We start from the raw sequence: 27624 nt of genomic DNA, 5'->3' as shown, positions 1-27624 counted from the left end.
TTTTTTTGTGGGCTTTCATATTAAAACAGCATGACTGCGATCGTAAAAGGGCATAGCTAAAGTTCCTTCTCATTAAGCCAGGAATGGTAATTATGTGTTTGAGAGGAATGTCCTATGGCGTGCCTGTCTAAGTAGTGCAAAGCCCTTTCCTCTACATCTCTGAGGAATGCGACCCAGAGCTACCCCCCCATCTCCCCCCTTCAGAGCAGCATCCTTTTTGGACCTTCTGTCTTCCATCACACATGGTTCCAGTCCAGGCCCAGTTTCAGCTCTGGTCTGGTTTAATCAGGAAAGAAAGTGTACACCTCTGCTTGACCACTAGGGACTGCAATGAGTCTCTTTTACTGAACCATTGTGTATGTGCTCCATCTCACTCTTTATCTCTCTCTCTCTCTCTCTCTCTCTCTCTCTCTCTCTCTCTCTCTCTCTCTCTCTCTCTCTCTCTCTCTCTCTCTCTTTCTCTCTCTCTCTCTCTCTCTCTCTCTCTTTCTCTGACCTCTAGACAGACAACAGAACCATGTTGTGTTAGTGTGTTTTATATTTGCTTTACAACAGAACAGATGAGGACTTCACAGTAACTTTTTTTTAAATGTATTCAAAGTTTATTAAACGACAACACACATTTACAGTACAACATCCAACACTGACCACATTAACAAATATATTATTACAGACATAAAACATTCTATCAACATATAACACAGATGAATAGTATAAATCATAAAACATACCATATACAATACAACAATGCCCATATTCCTTTTATCCTGTACAAAAATAGCTCTCTATAAAGTAGTACAAAGTATAAAACAATTAAATAATATCTTTTTTTGGCATATATATACATATACTGAGAATAAAAAAATACATATAGATTGCACATATCTCTATACAAAATAATAATAATGTTCAAGTAGCATAACAATCCGTTTACGGACCAAGAAAATACAGTGTCCAGAAAATAAAAACAGAGTTTGTGACAGAAAACAGTTTCGTGGCCATATTGTTGCTCTTAAAATCCTTCAAAGCTCCTCAGAATGAACAATCCCCGTGCTTCCCTGTTGGGTATGATGGAGTAAAGTCCAGAGTTGGAAGTCACTGTCACTGCACACTTGGAATACATTTGGGTCCCATAATCCCACTGAATAGTCCATCTGAGGAGCATCGAAATTCTGTCCCAATAGAGGAGGTTTATGCTTCAGCCCCAGTTTCTTTCACCTCTCCTCTCCTCTCCTCTCCTCTCCTCTCCTCTCCTCTCCTCTCCTCTCCTCTCCTCTCCTCTCCTCTCCTCTCCTCTCCTCTTGGGATCAGTGCACCAGTCAAATACACCAACCCAGAACGTTGCAGTGCTCCACCACAGAACTCCTCTGTTTCTGCCTCTCATTCACAGTGCTTGTGGAACAGCTGTTATTTTTGTTGATTGTGCTTTAGTGAGCCATGGCTGCTGTCCCAGCTGCGCGCTTTTTTGCGAAAGAATGTGCTGGAGAAATCTCAGCGCGTTCCGTTCCCCTCGGCTCATGTGCTGCTCATGTCCGTCTGAGCAGTGCTTCCAGCTTGTGCAGCCTCCACACTGGCTGCAAGTGGCCACCCTGCATCTCTAACTTCATCTGCCTGCTTGGGACGGACCGGCGTCTACGCCCGTAGCCCAGCGGGCTGATCTTGTCGATGGGGGCGCTGCTGACTTTCAGCTTGTTGTTGAGCTGGTGCAGGCGGTGTGCCAGGTCGTGTACCGTGCACGTGCCCAGTGAGCAGCCTGACCTCCGTGACTGGTTGACAGAGTTCTTGGAGCGCTTGGTTCGCACGCCAGTGCCAGTGCTGTAAAAGACAAGAAGAAAGAAGAATGTTCATTCCCTCTCTGCAGATCTTTTTGGATGAATAGAATTGAACACACTGAATAGAATTGTACTCGTGGTTCTTGAAAGTAATAAATATGTTACCTGGAATGTGGAAGCAGGGTGTCTCTGACATCATCGGGTCGAACGAATTGCCCGGGCTCTGCTTCCCTCAGTGCAAACAGACTACTCAGATCTCTTTTTGTCCTCTGGAGCCCAATGCTGATTTGGATAATAAGAAAATTGATTAGAAATCATTCAAGTATATACTGTTCTGTTATAATCCTTTGCCATAATAGGAAAAATGAACTCACCTTCTTTTTAACACTTTGCTGAGGTTTAGTTTTGCACTGTCCACACTGGGTGTAACAGTTAGCAGCAGACAGCAGCAGAAGAAGAACGACAGAACAATCGGTTTCATTTTGCCTGGAATCTGTATAGAGAAACACAAGAAAAAGAATGACTTGTTAGACTTTAATCATCTAAATGTAGCCTTTTGCTCCAGTTATTCACTCTGCCAAGCCATGATTTGCTCTGCACCACAATGAGTCTAAAAGCCGGTCTATTTCCAGTTGTGCAAAAAAAAAAAAAAGGTCATGCTCTGTGCAAATAAGTAAACTAGTCATTGGAGCAAAAGAGGAACAAGGACAAAGGCTAGAGAGGATGAGTGAACTCTACAAGAGTGTGAGCTTTTATCTCCATTCAGCCCCACTATTACATCAGCTGCATGTTCTAAAGACTAAAGACTAAAAAGGCAAGTTGCAGAAAATAAGTCTTGTTCTCATATATAACAAAACTTAAAACCTCAATCAATTAGACTTTAGCCCTAATTTAAAAAAGAGTATCATAAATTATTCAGTGCTACTAGTATGGATATGTACCTGTGTTATTCAGGATAGGCTTTTGAGTCTCGTAGGAGTCCGTACAGAAGCAGTAATCCACTAGATCCTTTTCTCTCTATGTTCCTGCAGCTGTGACACTCGGCTATTAGTCTGACTCTCCACACCAGGCGTCTGAGCATTTATACTAGAGGTACTGTAGGAGGGGCCGCTTGTCTCTCTCTCCCTCTCTGTTGCTCTCTCTCTCTCTCTCTCTCTCTCTCTCTCTCTCTCTCTCTCTCTCTCTCTCTATCTCTCTCTCACACACACACACACACACACACACACACACACACACACACACACACACACACGCGCACACACACAATTATCATCACCTCCCTCCACCACCACTCCCCAAGCCAGGATTTCCAGTCTACAGCAGTCCCCAAACGTAAGGAATATAACAGACTCTTTGCAATCCTATACTTTTGTTTATTTTTTTCCATTTGTTTTCAGTAAATGCAGGTTCACCATACCAACGACATGAGTCATATTGAAAGAGATGCTCCGGGGAATAATTACATAAAGAAACAGATCTAGTGCCTACACGTCGGACACCTTTAAATGAAAATAAAAAAACACTAAATCAATTGTACTCCTTTTATTACTGCTCATGCCTGAAGTATTTGGGAGGGTGAAACAAGCACGTGAAATCTACACGCGCCCTCAGTGAAGAGATGACAAATGTGGACGTCATTGTTTTTCGAGATGAACTTTGACACCAAAACCGTTTAGGCTGGTTACAGAAATAATTTGCATGGCAAGTCAGAAACACGTTAAAAACAGAAAACATTTTGGTCATGCAGCTTTTGTACATTTTACAAATTCATTCCAGTTAGAAACCATTTCTAGGATATTCAATTGCTTTATTGTATAATATGAACCCTATATTGAAAACATACGTACAGTATATGAGGCATGTGGGTTATTTTAACGTTATACTGGGTCATAAAGCAGATGTTGATTACAAGCCCAAAATTCACCATTTGAATAATTATTTGAATAATAATAATAATTTTTTTTTTTTTAAGAGTAAAGTAATAGTTGATTTGAGACATATTGAAGGGTTTTTTATTGTTTTCTTCTATTTTCCAGAGTTATTTAGCGAGCCTTACTTGTTGATTTAGAGTTCCGCTTCCTATAGTAAGGTCTGTAAAGCAAAGCCAGAGGACAGTCACTTTTGAACTCTTGTCCAAGACCAGCCTTGATACTGTATGTATTCTGTATTGATTTGAACTTGATAAATGTAAAATTTATTGGCATTTGTACTTTGACGTGTATCAGTTTGAGTTTTATGGTCTTTTATGGAGGTCTCAAAAATGTTTTCTGAAAGTTTGACAGGAATTTTTTCCTTCTTTCAGAAAACAGCCAGATGCATGAATGAAGCCAGATGACATACAGGATTGGCCTGGAAATTGATTTGATGGTTTTCAGACTTCTTGACTCTCTCAAGTATTGCTTTCTTATGGACTCGTCTTGACTTTATCTCAGCTAGTCTTGCACATGTCTTGGATTTAATAATGTGCTCATTTAGTTGCTGGCTTGCCAGGTCAATTGAGTAATAGGTTAATCTCAATAGCAAAAAGTCATAAAAATGTAAGTTATAAATAATCAGGGTTCAATTTTCAAAAAATGTGTCTTGAACAAAAAGTTCAAGTTCATGCATCTATGTAGCAAAAAATATTTGTTGTGCACATTAAAATAATGTGCCTGATAGCCTAAATTATAAAATGTAAGTATTTAATCAAAGGTAAAGGTGTCCCTGAATGTAAATTGTTTGAGAGCTCTGTTTAAAATGAGTAAATCATGATAAATTAACCTTTAACATTGTTCATGTAATCTGTTACATAAATATTTGTTTGAAATTTCAGGAATCAACAGATAACTAGATGTATTGGAATGCAAATACATTACTTCAGTCTTATTAATCGACTGCTGTCAGTGTGTGCATCATTTATTTGGAAGTGCTGGAATTTCCTGTGATTGTTTTATCTACACTTTGACAGACAAACATGGCCGTGTGGAGAAGAATGTGACACTCGAGGGTTACGTTACGGTATGTATTTGGAAATTTTAATTGATGCCAGATGAAAAGTAATTGCTTCAGTGTTCTATCCTTTTATGGGCTGATTAAAAGTATACACACCAGGCCAACAACTCCATGGGGGGTTGTTTGTGACTCAGTTCTCTTATGGGTATTGTTTGCTGAGTCATTATTGGGGAAGTAATTAATTTGTCATGTTAAAAGAATAAAAACAAAAACAGCTTTTATTTATCAAATATACTTGAGCACAGGGAAATTATTTTCTTCACAATTTACAGTTTGTTATGAAGTTCTGGTGAGAGCAGAGGGTCAGCCATCATTTGCCACCCCCTGGAACAGAGAGGGTTAAGGGCCTTATTCAAGGGCCCGACAGTGGTAGCTTGGTGGTGCTGGGGCTTGAACCCCTGATTTTCTGATGAGTAACCCAGAGCATGATGGTATTAAATTCTTATAAATCGCACTGTATTTGAAGTGTAGTGTGAGTTATAAGTTAGCCCGTCCTTCCTGCGATCTTGAGCTAAAGAAAGATTCCTGGTATAGTGGTTGTGTTTGTTCAAACATTTGAAAACCTTATGTGGGTAAGTCGCTAAGTTATTTATTAGTGTTTTCAAATCGCCATCATGAGGGAGAGGACCTGCACTTTCAACAAATCACAGTGCAATAATGCAATGCAGATACAGATCAAGAGCGTTTGTTAATGTTTAAACAAGCAACAGCAATGGCGAAAAAAAGGTTTTCAAGTACTTCAGAAAGACACTTATTTCCCGAGATTTTCACACACAGCAAACTCTAAGGTTTACAGAGTATGGCACAAAAAGCAATAAATGTCAAGAAGCAGTTATGTGGGTGGAAAGGCATTTTTGAGGAAAGCTGTCAGAGATTTCATTCCTTTCAGAATCTGCTTTATTGCATTTAGATGTTGATGTATTGTATAGATTATTGTCTGTATTTATTGACTGTTAGTAATCCTCTTGGTCTGCCTTATTATAATATTTACAGTGTACAAATCATCAGTGCAGATTTTGTATTATTAATGTGACTAGTCATACTGACTATAATATGTCATTAATAAACTCTATTAACAATCAATTAACAATCTATTAACAAGTAGTATTTTCCATTCCAATGTATTTTGTATGTAGTTGTATTTTCCATTCCATTCCATATTTTTCAATTGGACATAGATTAGACATGGCTTCTCTAGTTAGCACACAATAAGATGAATGATGGCACTGATTGTGCTATTGGCATGAAAGTTGTAGCTTTGCCAGTTTATCTGTTTTACTATCACAGTGTACAGATACTAAAGCAGGGCAGACTACTGTAATAAATCAATGCTTTTCAATGAATAAGCCCACTTGACCACTCTCAGCAGCAGGTAGTCTAATAGATGAACCAGACCAGTATGCTGCTGAATATTTTACTTCACACAAATCAAATTATGCAGAGTTTATTTTGACTGTAGGTACTGTGTAGGCACAAATGGCCCCAAGCAAGTTCATATCAAAAGCTTTTGGAAGGTTTTTAGATTGCTCTAAATTTCCACTGCTGTGAATGCAAGGGATTCTGTAAGGAACTGGAATGCCATGCTTGATGAATTCCAGAATTCCCTGGGATAGATTCCAGATCCACCACCACGATGAATAAATAAATGAATGAGCATTCTGAGTATACTCTTTATAATTCACAATAATTGTATGTGTCCTTTCCCCCACTGAAATCTAAGCTAAAAACCTGCACAGGACCATGTGTCCCCGTGTATAGCCTGCTTGATAACACACAGCAACCGAGGCTAAGGTCTTCGCGCGCGCCCACGCCCACGCCCACGCAGCGGGGCTCGCGAGCCGGCGCGCCTGCGCAGTCGAAACGTCGGTGTCAAACATGGCTGTGCTTTTGAAGAAAGAAAAATGCTGAATTGGTCTGGAGGGGCTGGGAGCAAAAACATACAAACATGGCTAGGTTGGCCGACTACTTCATCATCGTTGGATATGACTACGAGAAAACAGGTGAGTTCCTTTAAAAAAGTGAAAGACAGAGAGAGGAAGAGCTCATGTTGTGGTTTGTGCAGGCCAGCGACAGCTTAGCATAGTTTAGCTTAGCATTACATAGCACAGCACTGCAGTGTTCCGAGATTTATGTGTGCAAAAGTACATAAAGGGGTTTTTGACGAATAAAAAGTTCACCGAGGAGAAATTAAATGGTCCGACTTTGAATTTAGACTCATTGACCGAGAACAGGATACACTCCTGATTACATTTTCTTTCCTGCTATTTGTTACATGAAGAACCCACAAGATGAAACATTATAATCTACATGACGTGTTAAGGATCAAGAGCAAGCTTCTAAAAATATCCTGTAAGGATAATTAAAGCAGATATTCCATGACATGAAGGACAGACGCGCCTTCTGGTCTGTGCAGTGTTTAAAACCACGCGTGCTGTGTTTGTTTTTATTTACGTGCTGCTGTGATTTGTTTGTCTGCTTTGTTTTAACTGATCGTGCACAACACACACTGATCGGGATTGTGCACGTTTAGAGAAAGAGAAAAAAAAAAATGTTTTCATGTCATATACAAGGTCCTGTGATTGCATGGGAAGGGCTGTGTGTGTGTGTGTGTGTGTGTGTGTGTGTGTGCGCGCGCGCAGAACTCACGCGCTTCCTCTTGTTGTGGAAACCGGATATGGTGCTCCAAAACTACAGGAAACAAGAGGGGAATATTACGAGTGATGAGAGCCTGGAACCGCACAATAATGCTGAGCTCATTGCTTACACAGGAACCCCAGCTCTCCCTGCTGCTTATGTTTCAGGCTGTGTACAATCCAGTGCTGTTGAGTTGCATGGAAGTGGAAAACCAAGTTGTATTAATTTGACAACGATTATAGTGTTGTCGATTTTTTTAAAAATGATTTCCATGTAATGAAGGATTTGTGAAATATCTAAGAGTTTGTTCCTGTTTTCACTTATAGCTTTCCAGTTATAGCTGATCTTTTCTTCTTTGTAGCTGGAAATCACTCCTTCAGATCCACAATGGTTTTCTTAGTAATAATGTGCACTGGGATGAGATTGGTTATAGTTTTACTTTAAATTATTGCAGTCCTCAGTGTCAGTGCTTTGTAATAGTCAGTAATCAGATCTTTATAATCCTGTGTGTATTTCGACCAGAGGTAAAGTGCAAATCGTGTTCTAGACACTGCTCATTTGCATGTAGTGACGGCCACAAAATTCCATAAAAGGTCAAGTGCACAGTGAGCTGAGAGCATTAAAGAGGAAATCGAGACAGAAGTAGAAATTATTTAGATTCATAACAAAATGCCAATAACATTATTTGATGATGATAATAATAAAATGTAAAGGTGCTTATTACTTGTCACATGTACATTAAAGCACAATAAAATTTCTTTTTGTATCTCAGCGATGTTGGGAAGCTGAGGTTAGCGCACAGGGGCAGCAATGATGCAGCGCCTCTGGAGCAGTAAGGGTTAAGTGGTTAAGGGCCTTGATCAAATGCCCCAAGCGTGGCAGCTTCTGATCAGTAACCTAGATTTGAACTACTGAGCTACCACTTTCCACAATATAAATAATAGTAATAAAAATAAAATGATATTCTTTGTCAGCTGAGGCATTTGTTTACAGATTAAAAAAAAAAAAATAACTGATCGATCCGTCCTCTGTTTATACGGCACCATTTCTTTTGTCTTGTTTAAATGATAAATTTTATTTATTTTCATTTATGGGTTTGTGTTGACTTTCTTCCTTGCGTTTTTATACTCTTAAATCAATGGCAGTAAAATAAACAAATGGTTTCTACAAAATATTCAGACTTAGTCACTGTACTAGTGGAAATGCATGAGGATGTTTTTTCGATCGAGACTCCAAAACACTTCTGTAACTCGCTGTGGATAAAGGCACCCAGTCAATGAAGTGAACGAAATAAAATTTAATTAGTAATTTAATTTGCAGTCAAAATATCCACTATCAAGTAGAGATTTTGTTAGTTGGCCTTCATTTGTTAAAATGTGCTCACTCCAGACATTCATGAATACCAAATCTCTTGTGTAAATGCTTGGACAAACTATTTGTGTATGAACCCATTTGCCAGAGATCAATGGTATAAACCAATAGTTCTGGGGATCTTAAATTTTCCTCACCCATTAACCGGAGGGGTTTAATAAAATGCGTAAATGAAGCATGATTTGCCACAAACTAAAAATATAATAATTATTACAACAATTATTGGGTGAGGAAAATTGTAGGCAAATGCTGGAGACTAGAACCGCAAGCTCAATATGAAGTAGTTTAGGTTTGGTGAACTTCTGACCTGTGAATTGATTGAGTGACACGTCAGGTCGTGTCCTTTCCAGAAAATCCAAGATGGAACAAGTGCTAATTCTAGTGGTGTCACAACATCCTGTTTTCTACATCAGAGCTTAAAAAAAGAATAGAAAATGAACATTGTGGAAGATTTAAACGTTGGTGCGTGACGTTATATTCGTTTGCCAACCCAATTTTAGACGAAATCTTTTATTGAGGTAGAAGGAAACAAACAGCTTCAAAGCCATTCGATTTTAGTGCAATACCTACAGGTGTCTGCTACTGCACTGGTCCTGAATTTCACCTTTTAGCATGACAATGACCAAAAGAGTATGACCAAATGAACACAGGAAAAGCTTAACCAAAAGAAGATCAATGTTTTTAATTGACCTAGCCAGAGAGCAGACCTGAATCTAACAAAAAAATCTGAAACCTGATTCACACTGACCGTGCACAAAAAGATGCCATTATAGTTTAACTGATCTGAAAAGTTTTTGCAAGAGTGGGAAAATGCCAATGTAAAAAGAAATATGGATGGAGGGAGGTGTAAAAATATTATTTATGATTATTATTATTTTAGGGGTGTGTGGTCCCCTGGTGGTCTAGTGGTTAAGATGCAGCGCTCCCACCGCTGCGACCCGGGTTCGATTCCCGGTCAGGGAACCATCCCCAGCCACTCTTAGTGCCGGTCCCAAGCCCGGATAAATTGGGGAGGGTTGCGTTAGGAAGGGCATCCAGCGTAAAACATGTGCCAAATCAAACGTGCGGAGGATCCGCTGTGGCGACCCCTAACGGGAGAAGCCGAAAAGAAAGTTTTTTATTATTTTAGGGGTGTGCACACTTTCGCACCATTAGCTATTTATTAGAATTGTTATTGTTTTTCCTTAAAAAGTTTAAATCTTTTTTTATTTAATTTGCACATGCTATAATAAATAGTAATAACAGTAATAATTTAAGAATTTCTTTAAATATAATTGCGTAATATATAATTTCACACTAAGGGTGGAAAAAGGTTTTATTAAAGTATTTTAAAGCTGCCATTTCAGCTAAGGTGTGTAAACTTATAATGGTTGTAGTGTGTTCTAATTCCACCTCAACTCGGAGGCGTGACTTGATGTCTGTGGGATTGAGTGGATCATGATGTGAACATGCGGATGCTGAAGTGGAGGCTGTACACTTGCATTACTCTGCAAACTCTTGACACTGAACATGCCTTGGCTGGTCGTTTCGGTTCTGGAAGAAAAAAAAAAATTTGTTGGGATTTTACTCTTTGGATATTTCACTGGTGTACATGCACTTGCCAAACGTTATATCATGTTAGAAATGAGCCAAAAAGCTGTCGAGCGTTATTAAAATCAGCTATTTTTCTCTCCTTGTTTAAGCAAGTGGTTTCCAGAGTCCTCCTGCCCTGCCCTTGCAAAGTTTAGTGTTTTTCCATCTTTAACACACTCGAGAGGGATCAGGTGGGTGTAACGAAATAATATAACAAATTATCCAAGGCAAGGATGCTCCAGGACCAGGGATCGAGAACCAGCAGTGTACGTTACATAAACCGTGTCACAATTTATTTACGGCCTGCCTGTTATTCCAGACTCATTCCTGCTAATGGCCCATGGATCATTTCAATCCATGGAAAATTCCATGTGAGATTCTGGAACAGCGGGTTAGCTCATGTAAAGCGGCTTGGTTATAAACAGCGGTGAAGTAAAGTGTCTCAGCGATGCGTAGAGCTCGGTCCTCTCAGCTCGATTGCTTTCCTGCTGAACTGCGGGAATCTGCACAAACTGGAATTGATCCAGTGATTTGAGTTAACAGCCAAGTCCGGAGTGTCTTTTGTGGCACTGACTCTATTGTGAAGTGAAGCAGTGTGTCTCCTCCCTCTCGCACACATGATAAACGACTGTCTTGTGTATAGGGAACAAAATGTTCCCAGCATCCCTGAAACTCATACAGCATTGCCGCCAGAACCATTAGAAAAGAAAGATGGACTTTCTGCTCGTTTGCATCTCATGTTACGACCTCTAAATGATGTTGATGACAAGCAGCTATCTCCGCTGGCATTCCTATAACCAGGAATGGAAGTACAAATGAGAATGAACACATTAAGCTCAGTAATTACGTAATAAGCATTCATGGAATTGGTGTGACAAAAATACTCCTTAAGAAAGGAAATTAGTTCTGAATCCACTCAAATCAACTCCAGATTTGAACTGAATTGAATTGAACACTCCATGTTTTGAGTTGCATGTATTATGTATTAAGATGCTTACATGAGCCACAAGTCACAAACTGAGCCACAGGACAAAACTGTAGAGCTGCAGAAGGTCTGAATATTAAAAAAATTAGGAGAATGCAGCACGGCAATGTCTTTCATTTTGTATGAAATTTATTCCAGTTCAGTTTTTTCTCTTTTTTCCCAGAAATAATAAAAAAATAATATATTATAATAAATTAATAACTGTCTACACTATGCCCATCCACTGTACACTATGTAGTAGAATGGATTTTAGAAGGTTAGTATAGTCACAAATGAAAAAAGAAAGTTTATTTGTAAATTTTCTTTGCTAACTGAATATTCAGTCTCCCATTTGATGGCAGATGACGTGAAATGCACGTAATGTGACGCTGGTGTTCGTCAATGTTGCCTGTTATGCCCAAAATGACCTCGGTCACCATCAGATGGAGGTGTAATCGTCTCCACAGGTGAAACTTGCTTGCACGATCCAAAATCAACTTTTACTAATCCAATGCCAGCACTTGCTAAACCTGTCCCTTATTCACTATGTAAACAAATTTACTATATTTAAACAAACTACTATATTTGAATAAATGCATCGTCCTGATAGTTGCGTCATTTTGTTGGACTCTTCATTGTGAGCACATTACTAGCACTATTAATACGTGGCATACAATAGTGCATAATTATGCGACTCATGAATACTCTTTTCTGGACACACTTGTCTGTGATTTTCAATGTAATCAAATGCATTTTAATTGCTGCATGTGTGTCAAAGAATATTTACAAACTGGAATTGTGATTGTGCTACTATTTATGTGCACTAAAAACACAAAGGTTAACGCTGGACTTCATGTGGCTTTAGTTTATTTTAAATCGACTTTAAATAACAGGAGAACAGATTATATATTGGATTCATCCTGATGCTCTACTACTGGATGGAGTTCATTTAAATTGGCTCATTTAAAAAACCACTTGTTGCTGATGATGCCTCCACATAAACAGTCTAAACATACATGAGGTTACTATGGAGGGTTAAACTTACTGGAGATTTGGACTGTAATGAACAGTTTGCTTCAGTGGGTTAGGGCCATGTACAGTTTTACACTTGTGTCTCTGTCAGTGAACAGTTGATAACCTCTGGATGGAACTATAATGAATGGACATTCTTTGTTACCCAGATGTTCCTTTTTAAATCTGGTTCCTCACAAGGTTTCTTCCTCATATGCCAGGGAGTTTTATCTTGACTCTTTAATTAAACTTTATATTTGTAATTATTTATTTCTGTATATCTGCTTTGGTACAATGCTATAGAATTGACATTTAATTGGATTAAATTAACTATATGAACACCTTTCTTGTCGTATACAAAGATCAATAAATAATTAGCCATAATTATCGTAGTTGTGATTAAAGTGTCCTGCAATCAGTGTGTTTTTTAGGTATGATTGTGACTGTATTTGAATTATCTTATCGCTTTTATATCCTTGTGTCAGGAGAGTAGTCAAAAGTGCACTGTATTGGTCTTAAGCTCAGTGACTCCTTAATGTATGTGTAAAATTTGTCCCTGGAACAATTTGCACAATTAAAAGAATATATCTTGTGTCGCATTAAATACCTGAAAGTGTTGTATTTCACTGCAGCATCAGTGTTGGAACCGTAACAAAATCTTTGCGGAATCTAGATATTTTTTTTTCTAAGAACAGGGGACTTTATATGCTCCTTTATATGCTGATGTCTGTTTTAGGAATTGATTATAAACTTTTGTGCGCACTTATCTAGCAGAATTTGATTCGGGTTCGTTCTCTAGTCTTGTCCTCTCAGGGAAGTTCGATATTTAGTTATAGATTACGGAAATGATATATGTCAACACATTGCCATGCAAACTCGGCTCTGATTTACTGCAATGTCTATGGAATGCATTAACGAGGTTAATATTTTTTTTTTTAATTATGACCGATTTGAAGTTTGTTTGGGGCAGGACTCATAATTGTTGGTTTTATATTATGGAAAGGATTTAGTCTGAACTTGATTACATATTTCCATATGTCACTTTTTTTGCAGGCAATTTGTATGCACTAGGTTCTACTGTTTGCTGTTATTTATTAGTTTATTTTTCTGGGCAGCACTCGCACAATAAAATAAATATGCACAGCATGTCATCAGTAGATACCAGAAGTAATGTGGCTGGCAGTCACATCCCTCAGCAATGCAGCACCAGGTGTGGAGAGCGTCTACGTTCCTGTGTAATACCAACACCACCGTTTTCAAAGTCTATTGTGATTTATGTAGAGTGAGCACGGTCAATTCCTGTTCTAATAATCCGATCCAGTAAAAAATGACAGGCTACTTCGCTGCTTCATGATGCCAGAAGCTCCATCCTGAGCTGTGGAGATTGTGTAGAATTTTATTCCTGAACAGAGACAAATTGTGGTAAGGCACATTTCATGCAAACTTTTACGGTCATGTACATATCTATTAAACAAACATTCTCCTAGAAAATTAATCAACAAATCTCAATTGATCAAAATATAAAGGCAAAATAAAAGTGATTTGATTCGCTTTATAAAGGTTTGGAATATATTGGAGTAAGCTTCATTTGATTAAGTATGAATTGGTGATGAAGCGTTATGACTCTCAGTCAGTAAGTCTGATGCTTCTTTTCTACATAGAGGGAGAATTAACTTATGTGGCCAAAAATGTTGTAGTCATGAGGGACTAAACCAGTATGGGAATTGCGTAAAAGAACAGTATGTGGGAGTTGTGGGAGTGTACAGAGAGAGATGTGATGCAGTGTTTAATCTGCTGTGGCTAATGTATGAGTTTTACATGCCAATGTTCTATAAACCGAGTGCTGTGATCTCTGAGGTCTGTGTCAGTGTCCTAACTGCAGTGGTGATCTGTTGATCGGCAGATCAAACCCAAGAACCCACAAAAGCACGCGGGGTAAGAACAGTGAAGCTAGCGTGTAACACCACGAGCGTTCCATATATATCATTATTAGTAGCTGCAGTATAATTTTTTTATTCATAAAGTGACCAATAATTTGTGACCCATATTTTATATACAGATTGATTTCTCGCCACTAAACGATTTCTCAAGTGGGTTCTCTCAGCACCACCTCAGCACTTAAGTAAATTTATGATTTGCTGTCTGTCTGAACCAAAGAAATGAAAGCAAACTGTCTGCACCATATCGAATTGCATATCAGCATATTTTGTTCCCATTGCATTGAATCGCTGTGTTGAACCAAATCGAAATCGGTTCGCAGGGTTGAATTGTAACGCATTGGTCGCTGTTTCATATCTAACTTTTAATGTATCGTATCATTGATTATGCATCAAGATGCGACTCGCTTTGGCCTCAGTTATGCAGAGATGCACATCTTTAGTGGAGTAGTTTATAGTGCAGGCAGTTTAGCATCACATTTTGTCTTCAATTAAACACTTATGATAGTGTTTTTTTTCCATGGTTTTTCTAATACTGTTCGAAACCTCCTAATCCTGACCGGACATTTCTGTTTCAATACATGTATTATGTGTTTTTTTTAGATTCTTTTTGGTTTTGCATCATGATAATGACTGAAGAAACTTGTATAGTCAGTGTGTTAACATGGTCAAGCTTGAAATCATATACATAACAGTTTGATTTGGAAATCAGATGGACAAAGAGGGTTTATTTGGTGGTCATTTTTGAATCTTTGAGATTTACATAAAATGCACAGGCATATGAACAATTGTGCACAAGCATGCAGAAAATCTGGAAGGACATCTTTCTAGTTCAAATTTGTATCTCACTGTAATGCTGTCGATAAGGAGAATAATAAAGCACGACCTTTCGAGGTGAAAATAATAAATTCCCCCCTCGTTTGAGATACAGGTTCAGGACATGATCAGACATTATAGCATAAAGCGCTACCATTACAGTCATAAGATCATTGTTATGTAAGCCAAGCTGCCCTGCTCTCATCTTACTGTATATGTGTCTTACATGTACAGGTTGTACAGATAATTAATTTTCAGAACGTGTCTAAGATAAAGAGTAGGGAGGAAATGATGTGGGCAGATTGGGAAAAGATTAAGGAACTCCTGACACGCACAGCGAGATGGAGCAAATATAAATTCTGCCACCTTTTTGGATATCGAAAAACACAAGTTAAATCTGGACTGTGATCTGCAGACAATGCCTTTGTCAAGTTTAACATCAAGACTTAATTCATTAATGGGAACTAAGATTGTATGCTACTTGAGATTTTGTTTGAGAATATCATTGCAGTTTTGTAGCTATGTTGAGGTTAACATGCACTTTCTGAGGAAAAAGAGAAGCCAATAGATTGTTTTTGTGTGATGAGTGACCCAATTCAAAGAAAAGGCCATCTGCCCTCTTCCACATACATAAGACTTAAGAGTCTCTCATTTGATTGACAGTACACAGAAAGGTGGTACTGATAGTCAAGATACTGTCAAGATCCTGACTGATCTCATGATTTAGTACTATTCTTGATAAACTATAAAAAAAAAAAGATATGGTATGAGTTTGTCCATCTTCAAATCTCCCAGCTATTTTCTCTAGTTTCTATACTTAAAGTGTACTTTCTAGCATTAACATTTCAATATTTCAATTACTTTATATTTGTTTTATTATCTCACTTACTATTCAATTTGAACCATTTTTATTTGAGAATTAATAACTGTTAAATTGTAAATACTTTTCAAAGTTTGTCATATTTCCTATAACGCAATAACAAGAAATAAGATTAAATGTCGTATGTAATAACTTATGACCAAGTTCAATTTCCAAGTTCTAAGTTGGTTTTCCAGAGTCCTGATCCACACATTCGCTTTGGAATAAAGAAAATTAAAAAAACACACAAATAAACTTGGTCATATTTGTAAGTCTGGCTTCTAAAATTGCTAAACATATAAAATAAATCGGAGTACATTAATTATTGTGTGTGTGTCATAGCGAGCTTTTCTAGTGAGCTTTTTTCGCTGTGCTTGAAGCGAAGTTGCAGCATGTAACTCCTCACATTTCTAGTAAATATCATTGTGAAATCTAAAGAAAAACTTGATATTTCTAAATTCCAAAAATGTGATTGGATGTTTGTAGGATTAATAAGAGATAAAGAATGAAGTCATTCCAATTTAGGATTCACATTTATGAGGTGAGTCAATGGCACTGTTAGCATTTAGCTAGAGTTCTTAGCTAATATTTTAAAGAATAAAGCTTAACAGCCTGTTAAGCTTAACAGAATGTTTGGTTGCAGTTTCTTAGTGTAGGAAGCTAAAAAAATAAAAATAAAAAATAAAGGAATTTTCGTGTTTTTTTTTTTTTTTTTTTTTTTTTTTGTCTTTGTCAAATATGTTTAATAAAAAGACCGATTTCCGAAAAAGACCGAAAAGACGAATGGCAATCTCACATATTCCGTCTCCACCACATATACAAAGAATACAATCAGAACCAGAAAAGAAAGGAAAAAAACAACAAAAGACGGAAAAAAACCAAAACATCGCTTGCAAGACCTGTATACATTACATTGTGAAGTTTGCCAAATAAAAACATTAAAACATCACGGTAACAAATGACGCATTAACCTGAAGAGTTTCCATGAAGGTAACATAGAAAAAAATGTCACATTTTGTCAATCTGCTTAAATTTGCTCTTTAAACAGTACCTAATTTGTTCCAAATGTAAAGTAGAAACCATCTCTCTAAGTCATAGCTTACATGTAGGAGCCTCCCTTCTTTTCCAGAATGACAGTAATAACTTCTTGGCTGTCGTAATCTGTATTCAAGCAGTTTGTGTCGTGCTCCTGATAATGAACGCGTACGTTCAGAGAATCCCAGAATGAGAAGTGCCGGATCCGGCTTTAATTGCACCCTTAAAATCTCTGAAAGCACATCAAAATTTCCATTTCAATAACTCTGTATTTTGGAGCAGAAAAATCCAACGGTGGGACAAATCAGCATCTACTGAATTCCATTTGTCACAAAGAGAAGAGACCATTTGGAAAATTCTATGTAGCTCCTTTTTTGAACAATGTAGTCTGGGAGTGACTTTAAACTGAATGGGGCAGTAATAAGAATCGATAATGTTCGTTAATATCTTTAAACTCGTCTGCCGCATCTCCTCAGAAATTTCTACTCCTAGTTCTTTTTCCCATTTTTCCTTAAGAAAACTTGTTGAAGGAGAAGTGGAGGATTGTAGCAGATCATAACTTATAGCTAATGCCTTTTTAATTTGCCTATTAAAGTAATTAAACTTTTTATTTGGTTCCAGAGTTTTGCAAACCTTTTTCAAAGTATTATTACACCATTCAATTTCATATGGTTCCCTGGTGGTCTAGTGGTTAAGATGCAGCGCTCTCACCGCTGCCGCCCGGGTTCGATCCCCGGTCAGGGAACCAACCCCAGCCACTCTTAGTGCCGGTCCCAAGCCCGGATAAATGGGGAGGGTTAAAGAAAGTTATTACACCTTTCCATTTGATGACGGGATCGTGTGCAGCTCGTAAGTTTGATATATGTTGAGTTAATCTGAGCTTTTGATCTTTTCAGTAGCTTGGGGAAATTTAATTTGCTCAGGGCTGACATCATGGAGTTACCCGGTGACGATAGATACGCTTCAAGTGTCAGGTGTGCGCTAAAGTCCCTGATGTTTGTTTTGCACTCACGGTCACAAGCTCGAGCCTTTCATCTGCACCTATAATTTGTATTCGAATCGCTTATCTCTTTGTCCTGGTGAAATTGATTGCATGGCTGACCCGGCACAGACGTATCGGATCTCTTTTTTTTTTTTTTTTTTTTTTTTTTTTTTTGGTAAGTTCACATCACTGCACGCTTTGTTAGCCTAACAGCGATTATTGTTCCAGATCATGGATTATCGTATTGCTTCCTGGAATTTGAGCTTTCTGACATCACAGAGTTGCTAACTGCCAATGCCCTTCGCCATCACAAACATTCTCCTTTGCATGTATATCATTTTTAATAAAGCGTGTTGACATTTAAACAGCCACCGTAAATACTCCTTGATTTGTACGGAGAGCAAACGAGTGAAAAATGGATCTGATGTGGGAGAATATTTTCTAAAGGCCAAATGCTGGACAGATAAGGAAGGGATCTAGGATCAGATGCCCTTAAGCCACCTTCCACATCCCACCTGTCTGTCGTACAATAACTTTTAAATGACGTAAAATTAGATCAAATTTATAATTCAGTACATGTTTGCCTCTGATTTATAGTGACAAACAGGCCAGGGAGAGCCAAAGGATTAAGTATTTAATTTTATTGTTTTTTTAGTAGAAAAAATGGGAATACGTCATATTCTTCTCTGACCTCTTGCTTGCATTCCCAAGCAAACATGTGCAGGGCTAATTTTATAAAGCAGATAATGATTCCTGACATCCCCCAGTTTTGTGTTAAGTCCCTAGTAGAGCCTCACCAGCTTCTCGAAAATATAGAATAAGCTTCTCGTCGTGATTGCAGCAGGATTCCCGTAAACCTGCCCCTTGTTGGACAATTCCAACCTGGAATTTTTATAGCTACTGCCTCGGTGTTATCTTCGTGTTAAAGAAGATCATCCATGTGTTGTGATATTTTACATCTGGAGTTCTAAGATGTAGATTCTACCTTGAGGCAGAAGTGAACCTCATCTGAATTTCCAACATATGGTTTTGTTTAAAACAGGCAACAGTCGTGTTGTCGTCATTCGCACTTTAGCCGAAAGCTAAGGCTTGGAAATGAATCGCTCCACATCTTTAGTGTCCTTCAGAGGTCAAATGTCAGAGGAGTTGCTGACAGATTGTCCGAATTGTATACCGCTACAGAGTAAACCTCCAGGCCTTCAGAACTGACTGAATCAGACTTGTGTGTGTATAAAACCATTATGGCCTAAATTCTTCTATTCAGACCCCAAGATTTCTTTCCTTTGACTGTCTACGATAATCACATTGTTCACACACCAAGCAAATCTGATTTTCCTAAATCCTATTAGGGTGACTTTACACTCCGGTTACAGAAAAAGCTTCTGTTTTTTTGTAATGATGTAAAAACCCACGAATTTGTATCGTTATCTATCTTTTTCTTAAAACACATTAGTGTAAATTTGTTTATTCAGTCTGTATTACACAACAATCCAAAGTACAAAGTCTCTTCATACTTGCGTGCATACATCGATCATCCATAATGTGCAGAGCATGTTTCTGACAGGCCTACAAAACTCATAATTGTAAAACACTAAGAGAGCTGTAAAAGCATAAAATGACGAATAAATGGTTATATTCTTGTGTAACAGTTCACATTTTTGTGTCTAGCTTGATATTTAAGGTCTGTTGTTTTTATCTGTGTTGCCAAAGTTGGAATTTTGGCATTGAAACATTTTTTGCTCACAGTTCACCCTCCATGTTTGTATTTTTTCAAATCTGACCTGATTGGTCAGAAGATAAAGCAGTGCCTGAGAGCTGTTTATTCGAGTGTTCATTTTCTTTCTTTTAGTGGCAATACTAGTAAATAAATCTATTTTTTTTTTTGGTTGGACTGTGGTTATATCTTCTCATTTTTTCCAGGATTGTTTATGATGATGTTGACATGAATACAAAGATTGAGATTTACTTTGGGCAAAATACAATTGGGTTTCTTTTGCTACTCACTGCTTCACTTTTCAAGCTTGTGTTTTAAATGATTCATTTTTGATGTCAGGAAATTTCAGAAAAAAAAAATTACAATTTTTAAATCAACAAGAACTGGATTTTAGTTAATGTACTATGTTGCCGAGGGTTTGTGTAGACCTGAGCTTAATATTTGTATGTGCTTTTTGAACATCTAATTTTACATTTAGTATCTAATTTACTGTTATAATAACCTCCACTGTTCTGGGAAGATTTTCCACTAGATTTTGGAGTGTAGTTGTTGAGATTTGTGCTCCTTCACCCACAATGGTATTAGTTAACTACAGGTACTGAGGTAGGGTGAGGGGGGCCTTGGGTGCAGTCAGTGTTCCAATTCATCCCACAATGAAATCTCTAATGCTGTAAATAGAATAAACTATGTAGTAGCAAAAATAATAATTAGATCATTTCTCTACAAAAGTTCGATAGATGTAAACGACAAATTCAACCAAATCTCTTCAGATATAAACGAAGGATTAAATTAGCTTATTTACTTTTATGCATAATTCAGTCTCTAAATGTGAACATTTCCATTTCTACAACATTTCCGACCTTTTCTATTTCTTAAATAATAGAATCAAATAAAAGAAACAAATTTGCTTCAATCAATTATTGCTACATGTAACATGTGTCTCTGTAACACTCCATAACAACATGTTTTGTTGTTTTTTCTCTTTGTGCCTTAGTAGTGGATCAGTACTTTTTGAATGTTTTTAGCCACCTCTGCTTTTTTCTTTTTCTTTAAAGAATTAAAGGCTACAAATTTGCTTTGTGGTCTTATTTGGGTGCTCTCTCGTGGCCCTGTCTGCTCTTCTAATTTTAGTCAAAGGATTTAAGTTCTTCGGGTTATTTTGGACTTTAAAAAGTTTTAAGAAAGCGAAGCGTGTTCATAGGGTTATAATTTTGTAGAGCAATGTGGTGATTGTCGATGTCTGTAGCCTGAATCTTTAGACGTAAACTTGTGAGCAAGGAAACAGTCCGACTCGGAGTGGACAAGAGGCAACTAGAAAATTCAGCTCAGCCTCATATGAACTTTTCTATGGTTGCGATTTCAGACGAAATGGCTATTTGAATGTTTCATTCAAGTATTATTGGGACACGATGTATGATGGCACATTGTGTTATGGCACATTTGTGTAAATGGAGAAATTTTTGATCATCTAATTTTGTACAAAAATGTAATTTATACTGACTGATTCTGGCACGGTGTTATTTCCTCCACATGAGTCATCTCCTGATAATCCATAATCCAGCCTCCCTCTGCATTCACATAAAGATTTATTACAATTCCTTACGCAAAGGAGAAAATTCCATCTATCAGTTTTCGAATCGCAGGTCGAAACGACCTATTTGATATTTATTTTTATTCAAAGTCAAAAGATAAACAATACTGCAAATTTCCAACTGGAATTGTGTCTGTGTGTCAGTTTCTGTAATGAACATGAACATTGCTTCATGTGGTTCAGGTTGTTCTGTTCTGACAGTGTTAGAAATACACAACCTTTATTTTTTTTACACATTTACCAATGGCATCGGAAAACTCCTGTCCCTCTGTCCATCTCCATGAACGAAGGGTTGAACCTTTGAATGGACTGAGCAGATTTTGGAATCGACCCAAACAAAGTCAAATGTCAGAAATAGTTCCTTTTTCCTACTGCTTTAACTACATTATTTGGACAAAGGACTCCTGATGAACAATCAGTTTCAGATTCATTCTTCACTTTGCTGGTGTAATATGCTCTACACTTCTGTCTGTAGAAATTTGTATTCGTTCGCCATTAATGAAATCAAGATCTAATGTTGGGTGAGGAGGTTTGGTGGGGTTGATAGCAGGCTTTTATGCAGGACACTCAAGTTCTTCCCCAACAATTAACAGTGTATGTGCATCTTGGTTCTTAGAGAAAATATAATATTACAAAACATCCTATTTAATTGTGTACTTCTTATTTTGTGGTGAAGGAGCACATAAGGTTGTAATGTTCAGGTGCCCACTAACCTTTGGCAATATAAAGTATTTTTGTTTTTATTATTTACTTTTTGAGTAATTGGTCTGAATTATTAGACTTGTCAATGCAAAAGTCCAACAAAGTTAATTTTATTACTTACTAATTTATAGTCCTCAGCTGCTTTTGTTAATACCAAGCAAGCAGGATATTTCCCGGCAGTAACAGTCCTCTCAGTTAAAGGTAACATTTATTGTTATTGCTTACGTGTTTCAGTGTTTTTCTTTAATTGTGTCCCCAGGTTCAGGAGAAGGATGCGGCAAAATCATCCAGCGCTTTCCAAAAAAGGACCGGGAAGGCACAGCATTCCCTCAGGGTGTGGAGATGGTGAGTCCAGCATGTATCTCCCCACAACTGCCAGTTCATTCACTTTTGCTGTATGTGGATGAGAGAGAGAGAGAGAGAGAGAGAGAGAGAGAGATGGATGGATGGATGGATGGATGGATGGATAGGTTGAGAGATAGATGGATGGAGAGAGAGGTTGAGAGATAGATGGATGGAGAGATAGGTTGAGAGATAGCTAGATAAATTGAGAGATAGGTTGAGAGATAGATAGATAAATTGAGAGATAGGTTGAGAGATAGATAGATAAATTGAGAGATAGGTTGAGAGATAGATAGATAAATTGAGAGATAGGTTGAGAGATAGATAGATAAATTGAGAGATAGGTTGAGAGATAGATAGATAAATTGAGAGATAGGTTGAGAGATAGATAGATAAATTGAGAGATAGGTTGAGAGATAGATAGATAAATTGAGAGATAGGTTGAGAGATAGATAGATAAATTGAGAGATAGGTTGAGAGATAGATAGATAAATTGAGAGATAGGTTGAGAGATAGATAGATAAATTGAGAGATAGGTTGAGAGATAGATAGATAAATTGAGAGATAGGTTGAGAGATAGATAGATAAATTGAGAGATAGGTTGAGAGATAGATAGATAAATTGAGAGATAGGTTGAGAGATAGATAGATAAATTGAGAGATAGGTTGAGAGATAGATAGATAAATTGAGAGATAGGTTGAGAGATAGATAGATAAATTGAGAGATAGGTTGAGAGATAGATAGATAAATTGAGAGATTGATTGATTTAATAAATGTCCTGAAAAGAAAAACTTTTTCCCATGAGCACAGCAGGGACTTGATTTCTGTTACCATCTGTATATTTCTTCTGTCTTCAAAATAGAAGAATTTCTACCGACCCCCCCCCCCCCCCCTTGATTTCCTCTATTTGATGGAATGATTTCATGCGTGCGTCCCAAGGATGTTTGTGCATGCTATCGTCTTGCCTCTGCAGGGGGTCTGTGTCTTCTAAGGGCAGCAACAGGGAGATCCTTTAACCCCCCCGCCTCCTCGTTTGCGGTCTGTAGGTCAGGTCGGAGGTCCGGGATCTGAACTCTATACTGAACACCAATTATCCCAAAAGCACAAATCATCCCACTCCAGCACCAAATATTTGCTTATCTGAGCGTGAGATGAACAAGCTGTAAATCTCGAGAACAGCATTTGCAGTAAACGAGCCTGGTCCCTCAGGGATTATAAGATCACACAGTTTGTCACTGGAGGCCTCTCTCTCTCTCTCTCTCTCTTTGGGTTTGTTTATCTGTTTACTGAGGCATGCTGGAGGTGAACGGGAAATGCCTTTGGACCAGAAAAGACAGACAGCCATGTCTCCACTTCCTTTATTTGTCTGCCAAAGAGCTTCTCTGTGTAGGAGTTTGTTCTGACCCTGTCCAAGTTGGCACAAATTACATATCATTAAGTCAAGAAATTATTTCATTAATTGAATTAATTAATAATAATTTCATAAATATATAATTATCTATCAAATGATCCTGTCATGAATTTGTTGATGAATGCATCCAAGCTTTATTATTAGTTTGGGCAAATTCAAATTCTTCCTTTCAGTGTTTCCATTAAAAGGTAAGCTGTAGAACTTTGAACTTGGCCTTTCTTGGTAGGTGCCCCCTCCCCCTTTAGATTAACCTGAAGAGCTTGGAAAAAGAGAAGACTAAGAAGAATGACCGTTTATAGCTTCTATAACGAAAGTGATGGGGGAACAGGAATGAACTTGTGCAGCAGATGTTGCATAACCTATGGATAGGGAGATGTGCTGTTTTACAATAATAAACGTGTCAAAGTAATCTCAAATCATGGTTGCATTTATAGAAAAGGAATAATTTTTAATATATAATGGGTGCAATTTAGAAATATAAAGAAATTACAGGTGTGCTGGACATAATTAGTTCATTCTGGTTACAGTTAATCTACAGATAATGTGCTGAATCTTGCCATGCGGTTACTTGGATAGGGGTAAACATAAGAAATAACAGACTTCATGCATGTACTAAAAATAATGTTACCAGCAGGTTAAAAGTAAAATTGTTTAAAAAAAAAAAAAAAAAAAAAGAAGAAAATAAAAAAAAAAGAGGGAAGTAAGTAAGAAATGATCTACTATCAACGATTTGTATGCAGAAGCCGAGTTTTTGTCTGATCAGCAAAACTGGGAAAAAAAAGTTCCAAGTTGAACAAAACCAGACAACAAACAGGCTGCGCCAGAAAGACCTGGGCAGCATAATTGAATAAAAAAAATAAAATAAATAAAAATAAAAAAAGGACAAAAAACAGCAGCAAAACTACAACTAGAGCATGTAGTATTCAAAACACGTTTAGAGCGGGGAAGAAAAAAAAAACATATCTGCCTCAAGAATAACGCTGTTTCACAAGTCGCAAGTCTTTAGATGCTACGAAGTCGCCTGTAGGTATTCCTATTACTGGTTGTCATAGTAACTTTTACTAGCTTTCATCATTTCACAGCTAATTACTTTGTGTGCTCCAACATCTTCAGTTCAGGTAAAGTGATAAAGTTTCTGCATTAAGTTGCTCTATATTTGCATACAGTTATGCATCTAGCATCTTCGCTCAACTTTATGTAGCTGGACATCTGCAGTGGTGTGAAAAAGTGTTTGCCCCCGTCCTGATTTCTTTATTTTTTTTGCATGTTTGTCACACTTTAATGTTTCAGATCATCAAACTAATTTAAATATTAGTAAAAGATAACACAAGTGAACACAACATGCAGTTTCTAAATGAAGATTTTTATTATTGAGGGAAAACAAAATCCAAAACTACATGTCCCTGTGTGAAAAAGTGTTTGCCCCCCAAACCTAATAACTGGTTGGGACACCCTTGGCGGCAACAGCTGCAATTAAGCGTTTGCGATAACTTGCAATGAGTCTGTTACTGCACTGTGGAGGAATTTTGGTCCACTCATCTATGCAGAAATGTTGTAATTTAGCCACATTGGGGGGTTTTCGAGCATGAACCGCCTTTTTAAGGTCAAGACACAGCATCTCAATAGGATTCATGTCTGGACTTTGATTGGGTCACTCCAAAGTTTTCATTTGGTTTTTCTTCAGCCATTCAGAGGTGGACTTGCTGGTGTGTTTTGGATCATTGTCCTGCTGCAGAACCCAAGTTTGCTTCAGCATGAGTTTACGAACAGATGGCCGGACATTCTCCTTCAGGATTTTTTGGTAAACAGCTGAATTCATAGTTCCATTTATCATAGCAAGTCTTCCAGGTCCTGAAGCAGCAAAACAGCCCCAGACCATCACATTACCACCACCACCATATTTTACTGTTGGTATGTTGTTGCTTTTCTAAAACGCACTGTTATATTTAGGCCAGACGAAATGGAACACACACCTTCCAAAAAGTTAAACTTTGGTCTCGTCAGTCCACAGAGTATTTTCCCAAAAGTCTTGGCGATCATCAAGAAGATTTCTGGCAAAACTGAGATGAGCCTTTGTTTTTTGCTCAGCAGCGGTTTTTGTCTTGGAACTCTGCCATGCAGACCATTTTTTGCCTTCTCTTTCTTATGGTGGAGTCATAAACACTGACCTTAACTAAGGCAAGTGAGGCCTGCAGTTCTTTGGATGATGTTGTGGGGTCTTTTGTTACCTCTTGGATGAGTCGTCGCTGTGCTCTTTTTGGGTAATTGTGGTTGGCCGGCCACTCTTGGGAAGGTTCTCCACTGTTCCATGTTTTTGCCATTTGTGAATAATGACTCTTACTGTGGTTCGCTGGAGTCCCAAAGCTTCAGAAATGGCTTTATATAAATAGCCTTTTTCGGACTGATAGATCTCAATTACTTTATTTCTCATTTGTTTCTGAATTTCTTTGGATTTTATTATTTTTATTTATTACATTATGTCGATATTTTGGTCTACTTCATTTTGTCAGGCAGGTCCTATTTAAGAGATTTCTTGATTGTGAACAGGTGTGGCAGTAATCAGGCCTGGGTGTGGCTAGAGAAATTGAACTCAGGTGTGATAAACCACAGTTTTAACAGGGGGGCAAACACTTTTTCAAACAGGGCCATGTAGTAATGTAATATTCAAGTAATATTGAAATTAGTTTGATGATCTGAAACATTAAAGTGTGACAAACATGCAAAAAAAAAAAAAGAAATCAGGATGGGGCAAACACTTTTTCACACCACCGTATTTTCCAACAAATTGGCCAACTCCATTTAAAAACGTCGGGTCTCTGGTCACTTTGTTGCTGTATGAGTCGCTGTATGTGCGAAATAAAAACAAAACAAAAAAACACGTTTCAATTTTGCATAAGTGAATCCACAATTAGACTGCAACATCTGGTGACCGTACTTTCGTTGTTACAGATGAATTTAATTTGAATGGATCTGATGATCTATTTTGTGTAGCAAAAGCCACGAGAAGAATTCCAACAAAACATGCACTGAGGGTACAACTGTTGTTGCTGAGCTTGTGTTTATTTATTGATGTCTCTCAGTTTGAAAGTGAAAAGACTGTTACTTTTAGCGAAACAATCTTTTAATTTAATGATATTAATGTGTCAAATGCTGATTGAAATTTATTAAAAGTAAAACCTTCTTTTTAACTACAAAAAAAACCCTACTTACAACTGCTTAAAATAGCTGTCAAATAAAACCTCTGTCGTTCAGTCAGGAGTCTCTTCCATCATTTTTTACTCTCACACTGAACTGATGCTGAACTGTATGTTTATGCTTGGTACAGTAGATACCAACAAGCAGCAATCAACACAAGTAAAAAAAAAAAACGGAGCAAACGCTCTACCCTGATTGGTGGGTTGCTCTGTGATTTGACCAGTTAAGTTTTCAGCCACTCAACAACTGATTTTGCAAAATGTAGTAGAGTAAAAAGTGAGATATTTGACTTTGAAATGTAATTAAAGTCAAAGTAAAATGTAAGTTAAAGTAAAAGTCTCCCCAAATGCAAATACTTCAGTAAAGTACAAATACGTGAAAAAGCCGCTTAAGTACAGTAACGATTCTCATTCACTTTGTTACTGTTCACCACTGATTACATTTACATCAGGTATGTTTAATAAGGTTGTTCTCAGAGCTCTATCTCATACCATCGGAAAGCTTAGGGTCCAGTTCATGTAAACCATATTTTCAAGGAGTTTGCTTTGTGCACAGGGGCATTGGTTTGGGTTTTCTAGTTCAAGTGTAGGGACAATTTAATGCTCTCACATCAACAGACATCTTTTACAATGTGTGTGCCTTCAACATTGTGATAACAGTTCGGGGGAAGAACCACATATGACTGGAAAAGTCGTCTGTCCCAATATTTTTGTTAATTCAATGTG

General features: G+C 37.6%; 2 protein-coding genes and 1 long non-coding RNA gene across 4 annotated transcripts in view; 2 read left to right on the top strand and 1 right to left on the bottom strand.

Annotated features, from left to right (window-relative positions):
* Positions 1–579: 579 nt before the first annotated feature.
* adma (adrenomedullin a) lies at positions 580–2857 on the bottom strand. The gene is made up of 4 exons (XM_083557844.1): positions 2714–2857; positions 2147–2265; positions 1938–2054; positions 580–1815 (listed from the first exon to the last, which is right to left on the bottom strand). Exons 2-4 carry the CDS (start codon positions 2251–2253, stop codon positions 1527–1529), a joined length of 513 nt encoding a protein of 170 aa, XP_083413970.1. The 5' UTR covers positions 2254–2265; positions 2714–2857; the 3' UTR covers positions 580–1526.
* On the top strand, positions 2740–5385 carry LOC310735246. The gene is made up of 3 exons (XR_014536251.1): positions 2740–2864; positions 3858–3925; positions 4075–5385. It is a non-coding gene; the product is annotated as an uncharacterized lncRNA (long non-coding RNA).
* A 1212-nt stretch (positions 5386–6597) lies between these two features.
* sbf2 (SET binding factor 2) overlaps positions 6598–27624 on the top strand; it is a 113817-nt gene continuing 92790 nt past the window's right edge. For both annotated transcript variants that reach the window (XM_083558696.1, XM_083558695.1), the window contains exons 1-2: positions 6598–6763; positions 22211–22296. In XM_083558696.1, the coding sequence (XP_083414822.1) occupies positions 6709–6763; positions 22211–22296 (141 nt within the window). In that variant the 5' untranslated portion in view covers positions 6598–6708. The remainder of the gene's footprint in view (positions 6764–22210; positions 22297–27624) is intronic.

This window comes from Silurus aristotelis (assembly GCF_946808225.1).
Source record: "Silurus aristotelis genome assembly, chromosome: 13".
Lineage (NCBI taxonomy): Eukaryota > Metazoa > Chordata > Actinopteri > Siluriformes > Siluridae > Silurus > Silurus aristotelis.
This window is presented reverse-complemented; position numbering and strand designations above follow the sequence as displayed.